This window comes from Aythya marila (assembly GCF_965140915.1).
Source record: "Aythya marila genome assembly, chromosome: 1".
NCBI classification, from domain to species: Eukaryota; Metazoa; Chordata; class Aves; order Anseriformes; family Anatidae; genus Aythya; species Aythya marila.
In genome coordinates, this window is record NC_139042.1 from 68,028,572 (window position 1) to 68,047,173 (window position 18,602).

At 39.1% G+C, this 18,602-nt stretch overlaps 1 protein-coding gene across 2 annotated transcripts in view; it reads left to right on the forward strand.

The window, feature by feature from the left end:
• The window catches only part of MGAT4A (alpha-1,3-mannosyl-glycoprotein 4-beta-N-acetylglucosaminyltransferase A), a 70,718-nt gene that overhangs the window by 49,028 nt on the left and 3,088 nt on the right, over window positions 1–18,602 (forward strand). For both annotated transcript variants that reach the window (XM_082784826.1, XM_082784827.1), the window contains exons 10-13: window positions 5,520–5,650; window positions 6,277–6,384; window positions 6,776–6,969; window positions 17,343–17,421. In XM_082784826.1, coding sequence (XP_082640952.1) covers window positions 5,520–5,650; window positions 6,277–6,384; window positions 6,776–6,969; window positions 17,343–17,421 — 512 coding nt within the window. The remainder of the gene's footprint in view (window positions 1–5,519; window positions 5,651–6,276; window positions 6,385–6,775; window positions 6,970–17,342; window positions 17,422–18,602) is intronic.

An 18,602-nucleotide genomic window follows, 5' to 3' on the forward strand; every position in this document is an offset into this window, starting at 1 on the left:
TGTGAGCTGAAGTGTTTTCCTGGGGATCTGCAATACCTTGTCCTGTTGCTATAATGTCAACCGTCAGTTTTTTAATGGAGCAGTCGGAGATCAGCTTCTTGGTTGAATTTTGCAGGCCCTCTGGATCTTATTTTACCCTGAGGTTTTAAGGCCTGTTGTTCTGATTTTTTTTAAGTTGTTCTGATCACAGTTTTGTTCAAGTTGTCCACATAAGTGGAAGTCTGAGAAAGAATAGATCAAGTCAAATATCTGAGATATAAATAACTCCAAAGACATTTTGGTTCTAATGCCAGTAATTTGCATATCATAAACAGGGAAAACATTGAAAGGCTTGGACTGTAGTTAGAAAATAGGTGCTCGCAGGTATAAAGTTATTGCTGTAGACTGAATACATGTATCACAGTGCTTATACAGAATGCAAATGAATGAATGCAAATGAATCTTTGCAGTTCAGAGAACTGTGGAAAAAGTTTTTTTTTAATTTATTTTGCATGTGTCTTAAACTTGCCAACAAAATGCTGTGAGAAGGTCAGAACAGTTCACTAGGGATAGCATTTAAATGCACTGAAAATGAGATGGAAGCCTTGGCAGGGCACAATAAACAGCAAAAAAATGTTCCACAATATTTTTTTTCAGCCCTGGCACTCGCTTTTGTCTATGTAAATAAAACAAAATTGAGAAAAAAAAAGAGAAAGTTTCTTCCACATCTTGTAAACCTCCAGGGATTTATGGAGCATCATCTTACCTTTGAGTCTAATTCTTTTGTGTTTTGAAGTTTCCTTGCCAGTGCAGCTTGTGTGCACCCAGAATCTGAAGCCTCTGAAGTTTTGTCAGCAGAGTCTCCCTGATGCCTGTCTGTTCCCAGGCACTGTAACAAGTGCATGACCGCGGTGCGAGGCTAGCCATTGCTTCAGTTCTTTCATATCCTCTTTGCTTTGAGGCAGTACGTGTCGACTCTTGGTTTTGCTTAGGTCTCTGGCTTAATGATTTTTGACTGCATATTAAGGATGGCCAATGGGCAGCCTGCAGGCTGGGTTTGGATGGCATCTGTATGACTTGCTGGCTCCCAGCTCTGTGAGAGGTCACAGGACTGTGGGGCTCAGGCAAATGCTGCTGCTTGTTCTCAGGCCATGGCTATGCCCCAGGGGAGCCAGGCTGCTGCCGACACCCTCACTAAAGGGAGGCTAGGCAAGGGCTTAGCTGGTTTGGATTCAGAGGGGCTGGGCTGTCAGATCTGTGGAGCAGAAGTACTGGGCTGTTTACATCCCAAAAAATAGCTGTGGACAGTCAGGGATCCAGAGCCTGGTGCGGATACGGTCAGTTGATGTTTACCTAGCATCTTCTGACTAGTTGCAGCTGAATGTGTCAGGCTGTGGGTTTTTTTGGTTGGTTTTGTTTTATTTCCCTGGTCTGTCCTGTAACATCACCATATTACCTTATATATATATGTATATATAGTTAGTGTACCCTGTTTCTGTTTTAGATGAAATTAGGATAATTTAAATTAGGGAGAAAGAGTATATTCCTACTCTTTCCCTGTACTTGGCTCTGGTGAGGCCGCACCTCGAGTACTGTGTTCAGTTTTGGGCCCCTCGCTACAAGAAGGACATGGAGGTGCTTGAGCGGGTGCAGAGAAGGGCGACGAAGCTGGTGAGGGGCCTGGAGAACAAGTCCTACGAGGAGCGGCTGAGGGAGCTGGGCTTGTTCAGCCTGGAGAAGAGGAGGCTCAGGGGCGACCTTATCGCTCTCTATGGGTACCTCAAGGGAGGCTGTAGCGAGGTGGGGGTTGGCCTGTTCTCCCACGTGCCTGGTGACAGGACGAGGGGGAATGGGCTTAAGTTGAGCCAGGGGAGTTTTAGGTTAGATGTTAGGAAGAACTTCTTTACTGAAAGGGTTGTGAGGCACTGGAACAGGCTGCCCAGGGAAGTGGTGGAGTCACCATCCCTGGAAGTCTTCAAAAGACGTTTAGATGTAGAGCTTAGGGATATGGTTTAGTGGGGACTGCTAGCGTTAGGTCAGAGGTTGGACTCGATGATCTTGAGGTCTCTTCCAACCTAGAAATTCTGCGATTCTGTGATTCTTACCTCCAGTCTTGTTCTCTGCTTATATAATTATAGGTAAAGATCCTGTACCTTACCATTCAGGTTTTTAGTGGCATGGTCTGTGAGTGTCTTTTCACCACAGATGACAACTGAAGACTGCAATCTTTGTACTCTTCAGAAGATGAGCTTATCAAACAAAGATGCGGTGCTATGCTGTGTCCTTGAGTAGAGGAAGAAAAGGATTCCAGAGCAGCATGAGTCCAGATAGCTCCTGGAGCAGGATAAATTGTTTCTTCAGGCAGTCAGCTTCCACTGGGGTTGGAACAATAGTGTGAGGATATTTTTTGTCTTCTGGTCCTGTGGTACTGTGCATCTCTGTCACCACATGGAAAGGTCCGTTTCCTGTGGAAGCAGGTGTGACTGACAGACTGCCTCGACAGCTGTCATCCTGAAATGACGGTTTCAGTCCCATAAACACTTGATGAGCCTCTCCGTTTTTAAGCTGATCTTTGATTAGGGTTTCTTGTATTTTTCCCTTCTCCTGTGCTGTGTTGTTGAAAGCAGTAGGCAGAGATGAATCATCAGGAAAATTGGGAGCCCATTTTGCTGGAAGTGTGACAAGCTGAAAGAGCTGTTATTCTGCATGAATATTTTACACAATATTGTACAAATCATTTGATTGTTTCCTACACATTTTAAAATATTTACTTCTACAAATAACGTTAAACAATATGACAACAATATAAGTATGCAAATAGTAACAATATACTAATAAAAACCATGACATCTTTCCTATGTCTTTAAACAAGAAAGCTCTGCAGCAGTCCTTTGTTTAGTGGGAGTTGTCCCTTGTTTAGTGGGAGCCTCAACTTAGTCACACACCGTATTTTCAACTGGAGATGTCTATTTGAGGACCTCGTTGCAGCAGGCGCTAGCAAGTAATGTCAATGTTTTTGCAGTAAAAAAAGCAAAATTCAAGGTTTGTGTAAGGGATAAGTTCCTGATTTAGCAATGCCAGGTCAGTTAATGTATGTTACCACACTTCCTTCTCCACCCAACTGCATGAATGGTCTCCTTTATGATCACAGCATCATTCCAATGGGTGAAATAACTGGGGCTTATGTCAGATGCTGCTTCCATATTGTACTGTGTCATGATATAGTGTTTTTTCATTATTATTATTTTTGAAAAAGATCTAAATTTAGTGGTTGGTTGTCTGTCTCTGCTGTTTGTACCTTCAAAAGCTGAACTTGTGTGACTGGACAGGTAACACTTGCAAATTTCAAGCACGTCTCGGATGCTTGAAATTTACAACATGGAAAATAATAGACACACGTCCATAACTCTTCTTCCTCTATTTTTTGCAGACTGAAAATATCTGTTCTTAACAAGACTGTGTTGTAGTACACACTGAATATTTTAGTGGCATCCAGATACATTGCAATGAGTTCTTGTTTGAATAGTTGTTCTGTTTTATTTAGTTTTGCATAGCTGGCAGCTATGGAAGCAAGGACAGCCTGGGAGCAGTACAGAGAAATTGTCCGAGCAGCAAGGGATCAGGTTAGGAAAGCTAAAGCCCTGATATAATTAAATCTGGCTATGGACATCAAGGGCAACAAGACTTCCGTAAGTACATCAGTGATAAAACAAAGACTAGGGAAAATCTGTGCCCTCTCCAGAAGGAAACAGGAGACCTGGTTACCTGGGATATGGGAAAGGCTGAGGTACTCAGCAACTTTTTTTTTCCTCAATCTTCACTGGCAAGTGCTCTAGCCACACTGCCCAAGTTACAGAAGGCAAAGGCAGGGACTGGGAGAATGTAGGATTGTCTCCTACAGCAGGTAGGATTGGGTCTGAGACCATCTAAGGAACCTGAAGATGCACAAATCCACAGGCCCTGAGAAAACTGGTGGATGAAGTTGCTAAGTCACTGTCCATCATATTTGAGAAATCGTGGCAGTCTGGTGAAGTTCCCACTGACTGTAAGAGGGGAAACAACCCCCATTATTAAAGAGGGGAAAAAAGAGAGACCTGAGGGACTACAAGCCAGTCAGTCTCACCTCTGTGCCTGGCAAGATCATGGAGCAGATCCTCCTAGCATCTATGCTAAGGGACAAGGAAAATAAGGAGGTGATTGGTGACAGCCAGCATGGCTTCACGCAAGTCATGCCTGAGAAATTTGGCCTTCTACGATGGGGTTACAATATTATTGGATTAGTGAAGAGCAACCGACACCATCTACTGGACTTGTGCAAAGCATTTTACCCCCATGATATCCTTGTCTCTAAATTGGAGAGATGTGGATTTGACAGATGGACCACTGAATGGATAAGGAATTGGCTGGAGGATCACATTCAAAGAATTGTAGTCAATGGTTCAGTGTCTAGGTGGAGACCAGTTGACAAGTGGTATTGGAACCAGTGCTATTTGACATCCTTATTGGTGACGTGGACAGTGGGAGTGAGTGCACCCTCAGCAAGTTTGCTGATGACACCAAGCTGTGTGGTGCCGTCAACATGCTGGAGGGAACGGCTGCCATCCAGAGGGACCTGAACAGGCTTGAGAAGTGGGCACATGCAAACCTTGTGCAGTTCAGCAAGGCAAAGTGCAAGGTCCTGCACCTGGATCACAGCAATCCCGAACATAAATACAGGCCGAGCAGAGAATAAATTGAGAGCAGCCCTGAGGAGAAGGACTTGGGAGTACTGGGGGATGAAAAAAATCGACATGAGCTTGCAATGTGCACTTGCAGCCCAGAAAGCTAACCATGAGGGAGATGATTCTCCCCCTCTGCTCTCCTCTCAGACCCCACCTGGAGTGCTGTGCTCAGCTCTAGGGCCCCCAGCATAACAAGGACATGGAACAATTAAGAGCAGGTCCAGAGGAGGGCCATGAGGATAATCAGGGCCTGGAGCACCTCTCCTATGAAGACAGGCTGAGCAAGTTGGGGTTGTTCAGCTTGGAGAAGAGAAGCTTCTGGGGAGACCTTAAAGGGGGGCCTAAAAGTACCTAAAGGAGGCCTATAGGAAAGCTGGGGAGGGACTTTTTGTCAGGGAGTGTGGTTACAGGACAAAGGGTAATGGATTTAAATTAAAAGAGGGTAGATTTTGACTAGATATTCAGAATCTTTTTTTCACTCAGAGGGTGGTGAGGCCCTGGAACAGGTCGCCCAGAGAAGCTCTGGATCCCTGGAGGTGTTCGAGGCCAGGATGGATGGGGTTTTGAGCAACTAGTCTAGTGAGGGAGGTGTCTCTTGCCCATGGTGGGGGGGGTGGAACTACATGATCTTTATGGTCCCTTCCAACTCAAACCATTCTGTGATTCTCTGAAAAGTACAGAGTTTTTAATAACATTGAGATTTCAAGTTGTTCATCACTAACGTACCTTGTGATAGCACATATGTATCCATTATCTCAGTGATTTCAAAATACTATATTATGTTTAAAATAACTCCAGTTACTCTTAATGTCATTGCAGGTAAAATGTTCCAGTCTCCAGATATCACTCTTATTGTAGAGTTCATATTTATGTTTTATAAGGAGAAACCCATCGATTGGCTTCTGGACCATATCCTCTGGGTGAAAGTGTGCAATCCTGAGAAAGATGCCGTAAGTTTGATTTATTAAGAAGCTTCTAAAATGCTTTCATGTTAGTGAACAAGTTGAGTTTGGTGAATTGAAGGCTTAGCAAACTGTGTATCCTGAAAGAATCTCTCCTCCTACCAAGATTTTAATCTCAAATATACCTGCAGAGACAGTTTTCAGAAGCATTATAATTGTTGTTTCAGATTTCAGAGATGGATGTGGTAGCTGGTGAAAGAAAAAGTCCAGTTAGTTTCTGTGTGTAACACTCCTAAAATAAATTAAATCTTGTAACCCCTGCTGAGGCTCTGCAGAACACTACTACTTGGATAACAGTCACAGAGAAGGTTCCAAATGGCGATTAAATAGAATTTTTGTCCTTCATTCCTCAAGTAGTAGCTCCCTTGCTGAAAGACTGAATAAATGAGTTCTGTGCAAGAAGGAAGAGATGTAAATTTCTCCTTTATTAACTAGTATTACATTTGCACAGCGGTCTTGCTCGATTTCTGGAACAAAACCAAGAAGAATTCAATAAATCTAGGTTCTTGTTGAGTCTTTTTGGTTCGTGTAACATCACGTACTTTCAGTAAAAACTCAGCAACCTTCTGTTGAATTTACTAATGTGTTTTTTATCCCTCCCCTCTTCATTTCAGAAACATTGTGACCGACAGAAATCAAACCTACGAATACGCTTCAGGCCTTCTCTATTCCAGCATGTTGGCCTCCACTCCTCCCTGGCAGGGAAGATCCAAAAACTCACAGTTAGTAGCTAAACTTTTCCTTCCTTCCTAGAACAGGCTGATTCGATGAAAAATGTTTTAGCCTTTGAGAAAACAGGCGTTTTCTTGGTTAGCATTTTTGTGTTACTGCAGTTGGAATGAAATCTGATTTAAACTGGTTGCTATCAAGTATAAGAACTACCAATCTTAGCTTATTTTTGTTTATATCTGTTAGTGAATATTTTTATTTTTTACTTGATGTCATGTTCATCTTATTACTTAGATTACAAGATCTGATATATGCAAAAATGAGTAATACATTTATTTTCCTTTTTTTTTTTTTTCCAAGTGTTTAAGTGTAACCACTTGAGAAAAACAGTAAAAAATAAAATAAAATAAAATCTGACCAGCATAATGTTTGTGTTTCAATTAGGATAAAGACTTCCTGAAACCGTTGCTGCATAAAATCCACGTGAATCCACCTGCAGAGGTTTCCACATCTTTAAAAGTCTACCAAGGGCATACCCTAGAAAAAACCTACGTAGGGGAAGATTTTTTCTGGGCTGTCACACCGGTTGCTGGGGACTATATTCTATTTAAATTTGACAAGCCTGTCAATGTAGAAAGGTTAGTAATTATTTGTCTTTGGTCTCATATCTAAAGCTGCTTGCTTGCCAAGACTGCTTGAAGGTAGAATTTGAGGCTGTCATAATAAACTGAAGTGAAATCATCTGGGGTATTTGCAGTCTAGCTGAAACTGTGATCATCAGAGTCTTTTCCTCCAATTCTTTTGCTGATTTAAATGTTGTCTTCCGCTTTACTTTTTCTTTCAATTTTATCTGGAGCTTTTTTGATAAATGCAATTCAAACCCAGTGTTTCTCTGGCAGGTCGTAGGGGAACTCAAAAGAAGTCAGTTTGATTCTGTTTGGTTGGTTGGTCTGCTTCTAATTACAATTACAACTGTGCAACATGGTGTGTGCTACAGAATGTTGTGCCCTGCAGGCTCAGTCCATTGATTGTGCAGACCAGCAGTCTTGCTGGAGCATGTCACAATGTCCCTGTACCTGAAAGTTGGGAACTGTGAAGGGTACCATTAATTTATTTTGTTAGATTTTGCTTTAGGGCTTGAGAAAAAAACACCATGCTAAGACTCCAAGTTGACCTATTTCAAAATTAAAAAGACTTGAAATATAAGTATCTGCGATTTGTTAGAGGACTAAAAGTGACTTTTCCTTTGGATTTACTGTTTTGCTGTTTTGGTTTTCACTGTCTTGCCAACAGAATAGTCCAAGACATACAAAATAAATTGGTTATTTAGTGTCCGTTTAAGTGTTGCTGTGTTAGTAGATTTCTTTTTCCTTTCTTCACATACCTTCTGTGCTTTTTTGAGGTCAATACGTATAGTCTGGTAGAGCAAAGTTCCTTTGGCTCAATTGACTGGCTGCTTTTCTTGTGAAGGAGCCCTTTCTGCAGTTCTGAACTGAATCCAATTAGTCAACTTCTGTGCATGGTACATAATCAAAGACTAAGTCTTCACCTTGGCTTAGCACAACAGTGAGGATCAGTAGTTTCCTTGTTCTGTGTTGTACCAAACCAGTCTGACCTATTAAATTCCAGTTTGTTGTGTGACATGTCAAATTACTCTTCCAGTTGGTTGCTGTGTGTTAAAAGACTTTCTTGGATAGCTTTCACAACAAGATGTATGTGTTGAGAAACATGACTGCCATACCTCCTTGGATTAAAGGCAGAATCTTTTTATATCCTGTGCCAGTAATATAAAAAAACTACATATTTTTCAAATCAAGTGCATGAATTCATTGATTCTTTTTGATCAAGTTTTTCTCTTCAAAGTTATGTCGTGAATGTTATCTTATTTTTTGTTTGTTTGTTTGTTTGTTTTTAAGAATAATACGCCTCTACTCTATGAATAGGGTAACTGTAACCAACAATGTTGATCTTGGGTGGATTGTTGTTCTGTTAGGATGAGTCAAGTGCACAATGGCAATTCTGGAAAGTGTTGCTAGCAAGTGTCTTAGATCAGCCCTGTAATTCAAAAGTCAACATGCACAAGTCTGAAGAAAATTTATATTTTAATATGTCCTACCTTAATGGTGAGGAAGTTGGGGGAACAAGTAAATACTAATTATCTATGCAAAAAAGCTGGTGATGGGTCTGGAGAACAAGTCTTATGAGGAGCGGCTGAAGGAGCTGGGCTTGTTCAGCCTGGAGAAGAGGAGGCTCAGGGGCGACCTTATTGCTCTTTACAGATACCTTAAAGGAGGCTGTAGCGAGGTGGGGGTTGGCCTGTTCTCCCACGTGCCTGGTGACAGGACGAGGGGGAATGGGCTGAAGTTGCACCAGGGGAGGTTTAGGTTGGGTGTTAGGAAGAACTTCTGTACCAAGAGGGTTGTGAGGCATTGGAACAGGCTGCCCAGGGGAGTGGTGGAGTCACCATCCCTGGAGGTCTTTAAAAGACGTTTAGATGTAGAGCTTAGGGATATGGTTTAGTGGGGACTGTTAGTGTTAGGTCAGAGGTTGGACTCGATGATCTTGAGGTCTCTTCCAACCTAGAAATTCTGTGATTCTGTGAAAATGTGGGAAGATGGTGTTCATCATTATGCTTTGAAAAATTGTAGCTAGGGCTAAGATAGTTGTGTCTACCTGATGTGTTAAGAACAGTCTCATCAGTAGAGGATTATACTATCTTTTTTGGTATTTCTACTTATTGAAGAAAGTCATTCCAATTTTAGAAAAAAGGGAGCATCTTGGATCCCATTGCTTTCTCAAAGGAAGTCCACTAATTAGAATGATGTTACGTATTTAGACTTAACTTAGGTTTAGCATTGTTTGAACTATCATTATAGGCCATTTCAATATTTATTATGATTTGTGTTTCTGTTGCCACAGGATCCTCAAAAATACAGTATTTTGCCTTTGTATATATTGTTGTTGTTACAATTATTTTCCCTTCCTTTTCTGTCCTATTAAACTGTCTTTCTCTCATGAGCTTTTCCAAGTTGCTCCCCCATCCCACTGGGGGTGAGTGAGCGAACGGTGGGTGGTGCTGAGCTGCCTGCTCCCTTAAACCACAACAGCATCAGGAAAAGTTGCCCTGTGGGGAGATGTATCTGATGGTGGCAAGTAAAAGCAGAAAAGCCCTCTTGTGTTCGTGAACCTACATAACAGGTGCTGTTTGTTTTATGTTGTTGTTGTTTTTAAAGTAATAGAAAAGCTCCTTGAATTCACACCAAATGTTGTCTGCCAAGTCAGTTGGAGGTGCAGCTGCTTAATAGTTCCAGTAATAAATTCTCCGTAAACAAGCTTTCTCATGGAAATATTTACCACAACTGACAGAATGAATGGCAGGTCTGTTACGGTGTGACAGAACACCAACTTGTTCCTATAGCTCGTTTTTCCGTGCCAACCGTTTTGCTGAACTGAATGTAATGTTTCTGTTGAGTGTAGCAGTACAGTAATTAGCTTTCATCAAGTCTTTAAATATTTCATTTCTGAGACCTGAGAATATTGTCAGGGATAACAGTGGCAAGGATCTCTTAATAATCTAAAGTGAGATCTGAACTCGTGTAGTGGAGCAGAAAATAACATTTGTGGCTATTTCATGCAAGACCTACTTGACATATCCTGGCTGAATGTTGAAGTCAAATGGATGTTGATTGTTTTAAGCCACACCTGGAGAACAGGGATGTGTAAATTGAAATAGTCAAAAGTGAAAATTGAAATGTTGCCTAAGTTTGAGCTCTCCATATAGGTTTGACTGACGTAAGTTGGATAATGCACGTGTTTTTTGAAAACACTTATTAACACCAAGGAAGTCCTTGGAAGTGCATAACCTATGGCCATCTTGATTATTGTCAGCTTTTCTGCAATAGCAATTTAGAATGGATATTTACAAAAATAAAGGGTTTCAGAGAAAAAAAAAAAAAAAAAACAACACGCACAACCTCACCAATTTATGTTAATTTGCTTCATGATTTTTGGAATATGAGGCTCATTCTTATTTGTATGTGACTGCTTGGCAGTGTTTGAATATCTTCATGAGGGTTAGTAGAATTTTTGTGGTTTTGAGTGTTTTTGGAGGGGAAGGGAAAACAGGGAGGTGGTGATTTATTTATTTTTTTCATACCCCCTAACACTGCTTTTAACTCTGTAGTTGCCCAGTAGTTGTGTCCTTGCTTTTAACAAGCTGTTGGTCCTAATGTGCTGTTGGTTATTAATAAAGTGATTTTATGAGGCCCAACTTGCTGTCTGGAATTTCAGCTTTAAACTGAAATCTTAATACTTTTGACAAATCAGCTTGTAGATTACATGTACTTCTTTGCTTTCTGATGTTGGCACAGATACTTGATGTGCAGTATTTGAGGCTAATTATCTAATTTTCTGTGCTGTTGACACTAGAATCGCAGGGAACGTGTGATGTTAACCTTGCACTTATGTCCTATGGTGGCTTCTTGCAATGTATAATTCCCACTCATGCGAGAAATATATATTTGACTATTTAAACTAGAAAATCATTGTATTGTGTGAAGAATATCTTTTCTGGCTCCTGATAACATACAAGTTAATTTATCTGCTTTTAAATTGTTGTGACAGTGCTGAAAATTACCTGCATAAAAGGTGATGGTTGCTTGCCTGCTATTACTGCCACTAAGTTGTAGAGAAAAAGAAGCACAGCTTGTAAAGCATGTTCTTTAGCAGTGAGATTATTTTTTTTTGATGTTTGTTTTAAGTAGAATAAAGTTTGTAAAAAGTGTATCATAGCACCTGGCTGTAGATGTATCTAAAGTATAATTAATTATCTATGCTGTGGGATGCATGTCCTCTTTTTGGAAGAGATCCACAAAATCAAGTGTATTACAAAGGAAAAAAAAAAGGTTTTCTATAACAGCTTTCCAAAACTGGCAGTGCAATGAAGCCTTCTCATTGTTTCCTTTTGCAGTAACAACCACGTAAAACCTAGGGAATTATGAAATCATTGGGGTTTGGAGTAACACGGCAGTAACTTGACTAATGCGTAAGCTCTTCGCTGTTCATAAGCACTGTCCAGTACAGAAACTCTCCTTGCACAATGCAGCATGTTCTACTTTTCCTGTGCAAATTTAGCTGCAGTAGCACACAAATACATGCAGCCACACACAACCACAATGTGTATGATTTAGAAATAATCTTTGTTCTGATTTTAAATGTGTAATTATGATATAGGTTGTTAAAGCCTAACATCACCTTCATCTTATTAGGCTTTAAGGTGGTATCAGATGATAGAAAATATTTGGAAGTCTCTTAAATTTATTAGAGTTTCTGTATGTCAGTGTATTTCAGGTGGGCTAATGTTTTTAGCATATATGAAAAAAAAAAAAAAAAGAGAGAGGAATTGAGGACTTGATTTCTGTGTTTACATAAGCTTCTGTACTAATGAGCAGAACATCCTCCCATGGATACCCTGACAGCAGGGATTTGGCAGGCAGGCTCCCAGCCACTGATGCTGTTTGCTCTGGGCATGGGAACTCTGCCCACAACGATGAGGCAAGAACTTCGTAGGAAAAGAAAAATAGTATGGATCAGAGACAGAAGAAGGGAGCTCTCTGAGCCAAGGACATGCTGCTTTCTCCTTAATGGCACTAATATTCCACGTTGGTGTCTTTGGCAGCATTCCTGGGTTTTACTGTTCTTACTCAGAAATCTTAGAGGTTTAATGCAGTTGCCTAAATGTTAGGTGTCAAATGCCACTTGAGATACCCTAAAATGCTTCACCTGATTTTCAGAAGGGCTTGAGTCTCTGACGTGTCACAGGTGCATCTGCCAGCCTGTGAGGATGCCCATACCCAAGGGCATCTCAACTGACAGTAAATGCTGATGTTTAAGAAAACTGAAGGGAGCTCCCGTGTGCTTTCCAGAGAAATAATATTTCAGGTGCATATGTGTATATATAAACTTAAATAAATACAAACACATACATCTACAGTGAAATGTGGAAAGATTTTTTTTTTTGTTTTATTTATTATAGATATATTATGAAAGATATATTGCAGCTTTACATATTCATCTGTAGAATATATGTATATGACCTATATAAAACAAATATAAAATCTGAAACTGTCAACATTTCATTGGTTTAAAAGTTTAGCAGAATTAACATTGATGAATAGCGTAAGGGCCGTTTAACTAATGTCGATCAGATTGAGAAAGAGCTGAATTTCTTAAAGGAAAGAGTGAAGATTTCATGAGAGAACTTCTCCCTTTAGTAGTAAAACAAGCCAAAAGCCGGTACTCACCGAAACCCCGCATTAGAAATAGTGAAAATGAATTTAATGATAAACCCTTTTCTATTACAGTTGACCTGTACGCACTTCAGAGAGCACAGTGGAGGTTTAGAAAACCATTCTCATAGTCCTCACTGGGACATAATATAAATGTCCATAATATATATTGACAGTGAGGCTGGCTATTTTGGGCAGAGAAAATGAAATCCTACCAAGCATTGTGCATAAAAGTTAATGGGGTAAATGTTCCTTCCCCACCGCCTCCCCCCTGCAGTGGTTTTGAATCAGAAGCTGTAACAAGATGAAAACCTCTCCTTGGTTTTCTTGCCTCTTGTGAGTACTTGTGTGTGGGTATATATATAGTCTTGCAGAATTAATTTTTTTTTTTTTCCCCAATTATAAGCAATTTTTGCAAAGGAATTGGTGAGAAGCATAAAGGGTAGGAAAAGAAATTGAACCCGAGTGAAGGAAAATAAGTTATTCATCTTTCTTTTATAACACATACAAGAAAAACATAAAAAATAGCGCATGGTTAATACCTGTTTCCAGTGACAGTAAGTCAACATTTCCTGATGAGGGTTCTGGGAAAATGACAGAGTGGGGTTACATTAAATTTCTTTTCCCACATTTACATCCAGAGAACAAAAATCCTGGATAATGACTCTTGCAGGGGTGACAGCCTTTGTAGAGAGCCAAAAATGTGCTGACTGAATGTTGCTTTTATAGAAATTCACACTGTGCGGAATTTAAAACTTGTCCTGCTTGTTGATAGCAGATTGTGCAAAAGTGGAAGGAAACATTTCCTCCCTGCCTTCCTATCTCTTCCTTTTTCTGAAAAGAGATATACTAACATACATAAAACTGCTAAAAGAGACGTAAGGAGGATATGCAGAGAAAAAGATTTGATTCCTGATATTTACGGCGGACAAAGGCCTGTGTTCATAAATAGATTCTTAGAATATTTTTGTATAATATCAAGTGAGATAAGACTTTTGTTTCTTTCCAAACAAAAATGTATTGGTAGTGGATGTGAATTTTATGCTTTTCTTGGGTGTATTATTTCCTTTTATAAAGCTGCTATTTACCGGTAAGTTTTCTTGTGTGTCCTTTTCTCTGCTCTGTTTTTAATGGCTCAACAAAGCAGAAGATGCATAGAATTGTGCTTTTGTTTTTTTAAATAAAACTAACACAATTAGTATATTTTTTTTTCTGAATAAGACATAAAAGGCAGTAAGACACCCTTGTTAATGCCTAAAAGGAAACATATCAGGTAACTGAGAGAATAATGTTTTTCTAAGTCTAAATATGCTTTGATGTGGGGGCAAAGAAGATACAACCCCTCCATTAGCGAAGTAAGAGAAGGGTAAAGATGTGTACTTGCTTTGTTCTTGTTGTGGTTTTGTTGTTTTTTTGTTTGTTTTTGTGTCAAAAGTGCAAGTGATGAACTAGTACTGAAAGATGGAAAAGTTTAGCTATTTAGCAAATACTAAAGGTAACTAAAGTTAACGGCATTGGCAAGCTGATGACGTCTTTTGTCAGTGTATTAATGATGATTGTGCTTCTGTCCTTCCATTCCTCTGTGTTAGGATGTATATGAACACTGGTTTAGCTGAGTGGTTTTATTTTTATTTTCATTTTTATTTTTACTTTTTTCCTGTGGCTGACTTGACTGTATAGGTGAGTCTAGTTCCAAAGCAGAAGTCAAACCCGCAGCTTTCTTATTCAAATCACTCAATATGGAAACTGAAATCTTATTTGCAACTTGGCTCCCTTTTGTGTGTGTTTGTTCTTTAACCATTGTTGCTCTTTAAATTTTATTGTGTATGTTTTTATGTGCCACATGAGATGTTAATGTTTAGCATCCTCTTTTACCCTCTTATTACACTGAGGTCAAGAACAAAATGTATGTGAGCTGGTTCATACATCTAGGAACTTCTGGCAGATAGGAAGTTGTGGCTATTTTTGAATATGTACAGTAGCTAGTCACTATATTTGACCCTTGCCTCTTTAAAGAGAGACTGAAAATGGAGAAACGTCCTCTGAAGTTCAGGTGCATTGGTATTTCACTTAGCAGTTGTGAATTAGAGTTACTTTTTGCTGATGACTTCCATCAAGAATGTCCAAATTTGCTCATCTCCTTGTCTTGTAATTAAAACAAGCTGTGAAGTAATGTTTTATAAGGCTTATTATTATTATTATTATTATTATTATGTTAATATGTATTTCTTTGGGATTAGTATATTTAGAGGTCAGTGGCTTTCAGAATTTTAATTGGAAAGAACAGTTCAGAAGGCATTAGGTTTAAACAGCAGGTAGACAAAAGGTGTCTTTGAGTCAACCCCAGGAAAAATGTCAGGTAACCAGCAGATTAAAAAAAAAAAAAAAAAACACCACGTTTTTAGTATTTACACAGGCTGTCACCTGCAAATCCCAGGACAGATGTCAGAATAACTTAGCCAAAAGCACAACTACTTCTGTGGCTTTCAGTTTCTGTCTTTCAATCTCCAGAAAAACATTTCATTAGCCTGAAATCTTTATGGTTTTGCAGTGTGTCGGGGAGGCAAGTTTTATAAAAGAACAGCTAAATGATGCTTCTTGCAGAAGCTGTAGAACAGCAACTCGTTTGTAAATGAAATGTTATTCCTAAGCAAATTTTCTAATTCATAAATTTTATTTCTGAGCAAAAGATTGACTATAGACACGAGCTGTGTGTGTGCGTTCATACTTCTATTTTTAATTTCTGGGTAACTTCTGTCTAAGTAGGTGTTATCTGACAAATGTTCAGGCAAGGCTCAGATTTAAAAATGCCCCTTCTGTTCTAAACATAATCTTAAGTAAGATGGGGAACATATGCATATGTTATAAGTGTATGTGCATATGGCAAACATACTGGAAAAGTGGTTTTGACTACGTGGAAATCTGCAAATCCGTTTTTATTACTTCCATAAATTGTTTCAGCTTTGCGCCAGTTTTTGAGCTCGGTGCCCTAATGGCACAGTATCTGCGGGGAGCGCAGGGGGAGAATCTCCTCCCCCTTTAATTTCAGAAGTCGATAGCACAGTAGGACAAACAGCTGGCTGTGTTGTTCTTAAACCAAAACCAACCCAAACCACCACCTGCCCCCACAGCACCCCCGAAGCATTATCTTCTGTTGAGAGAGCAGGGTCACAGAGGAGGGTTATTTTTAATTTTTGTGGCTTTTTAGGTGTGTCTTCTCAGAAATGAGATTTGTGAAATAGAAAGCGCTACAGAAGAGTACTGCCCCTGGGGTTTGGTAAGAGAGTGTGATGTTTGCCTCTCAGATGCAAGTGTTCAACCTCTGGCATTTAAAAATATAAATCTTTGGATTTTCGGTGTTTTAGTGAGAAGAATTTAGAAATAGGAATCAATGTAACTTTCTTAGATCTGAGCGTGTGATTTTTACTCCTCTTCTGAACACTTATAGAAGACATGCCTCCGAGTGTCTGTGTATTTTTAAATTATTTCCTGTCATGTTAGGATCACAGACCCTTCTAATTCAGGGTCAGAGAGCTCTGTTTTCTTCTACTTTCTGACTTGTAGCTATGGAGAACGGATTAATGACAAGTACTTACCTGGTTTCAGACATACTAGATAAACTGGAATTTACATCTCCAATTACATCTTAATAAATTGCAAATTGAGCTAATGTTTGTAATTTTAATCAAGTGATAATTTCTGAACTAATTTTGTCCCTGGCTGGTGATGGATTTAATGTAGAAGATAGTGCTTACTGTTTATTTCTCCAGTTTCCATCTGAAGGAAGGTTTGAAATGTGTTGATGGATTGTTACATATTCATTTAAATGCATTAAAAGGAAAATAGGTTTGTTAAAAGTGGCATTTGAGTAGGTGTGATATGTAAGTAGTTTTCAGATAGTAATCTGAATAAGCTCCTCTGCAGTCTACTAGAAAAAAATGTCAAGGAATAATTTTTCAAGCATTGATACCACCTAGTGGTAAAAAAAGATTGTTACTTATTTGCATAGCATGTGGATTTGACATCAAAAATACTATCAAGTTTGTGCTATATATAAAGAAATGTAAATTACACCCTGTCTTTTGTAACATTATCTACAGGTGCATAGTACTGCAAAAACTATTGGAGAGGGGATAGTTAGATTTCTAAGACTTGCTCTTCACCAGGTGATATGTGTAGGGATGGTTTTGACACAGTTTTTGACATACTCTGCTCCATTAAACCAAAAAAAAGTTCATTAAATGCACATCTGAGTGAGGGTAACTTTGTACAGGTTTAAAATAATAATCCTTCTCTGTGTATACCTGTAAAAATGATTTTGTAAAAATAATAATCTGTCTTTGGAAAATAATTTTGTATCCAGATAAAGTTAGGCTGTGTGTATGGGCTGGGCGTTCCTGGCACAACCATTAATGAGAGTGTGCAGCGAACCAGAGCAGTGAACTGCTCTTGGGGAAAACTAGCCTGGCAAAAGAGTTGCTGCAGATACGTTCCCTGACCTGGCTCTGAACGGATCTGCAGAGTTCATTCTGCTGGCACAAGGTGGGGGTGACCCATGGTGGGAAGCATCTGTTACTTCTTATCGTCAGCTGATGTAGGTCCAGTATAAAAGCAACATCATTGTAAAACATACAAAGTGATTATTAACATATAAGGTTAAATTATTAACACGCACAGCTAAGTCTGACTGATGTATGCAAGCTGTTTCTCCTTTTCATTTGCAGGTACTTGTTTCACAGTGGCAATCCAGAGCACCCAGGAGATATACTTCTAAACACAACAGTGGAAGTTCTGCCTTTTCAGGTATGAATGTATTGATTTGTCTCTTCTCTATTATAGGATAAAAGCAAAATCTCCTAATTGTATTGATTTTTCTTTTTTTTTTCTTTTTTTTTTCTTTTTAGCTGGGTAAGGGAGGCATGAATGCTTCTTTTATAACTGTAGGCTTTTGATGCTCTCATACTTTTTTTTTTTTTTTTAAATTGGATCTGTTCACAGAAAGCTAATGGAACTATTCAGATGTTCATTTAAAGTATAGCCTGCTGTATGTGCTGTTGGTAATTTGGAGGTGAACAAACTCATTTTCTTCCAATTCACTGTTACTATTTAAAACAAAAAATAACCAACCAGTCTGCCATCTCCAATGTATTTTGGAAAAAGGGAAAGCTATTTCAATCTCCTTTATGACTTATTAAAAACAAAACAAACAAACAAAACTCTTGGTTCAGGAATTGACATGCATCTAAACCATACCACAAATACCTTATAGGTACTTCAGTATCTGGATTCTCAGACTAAGTCTGAATTTTATTTTAGGAGGGCACTATACTGTCTAAAGTATATTCTTGCTTGAAAGCAGATGATACAGGTTCTTTGTCTTCAACTGAATATTGTACCTGCACATTTATATCACAAAAACTGTGTGTGAAGATTAAGATATTACTTCAAATAGGTTTATTTTATTTAGTCTTAAAACAGCAAGTATTTGTCTTCTCCCATATACCTCATGTGGGTATCTTAAGATTTGTGCTTTAAGTGCTATTCAAAAACCAACCAACCAAACACAAATGATCATGGAGGGATTCATTTCACTATTCTTGTAGTCCACTGTCCTGGAAGTGAGAAAAAAAAAATAAATACAGATTTCTGACCAGCTCCATCTCCCAGTAGAAGTTTGATTGTAGTTACATGACATGATACCTGGGCTATCATGTTGTACTATATAATTTAAACAATTTTGCTTCTCAAGACCTCAGTACCTTATAGGTAATTCAGTGTCTGGATTCTAAATCTGTTCCTTTCCCTGATAACTGATTTTTCCTGATAACTGATATACCTTTCCTCAAGGAAATATATTCAGCCATAAAACCAGCAGCAGCCCTTCCCTCATCTGGCCCCAAGATATCACGGAATGGTTATGTCTGGCTTTTGGATGCCCCTCAAATGGGGACATCCATTAAGCACATAATGGTCCCAAACTTCCC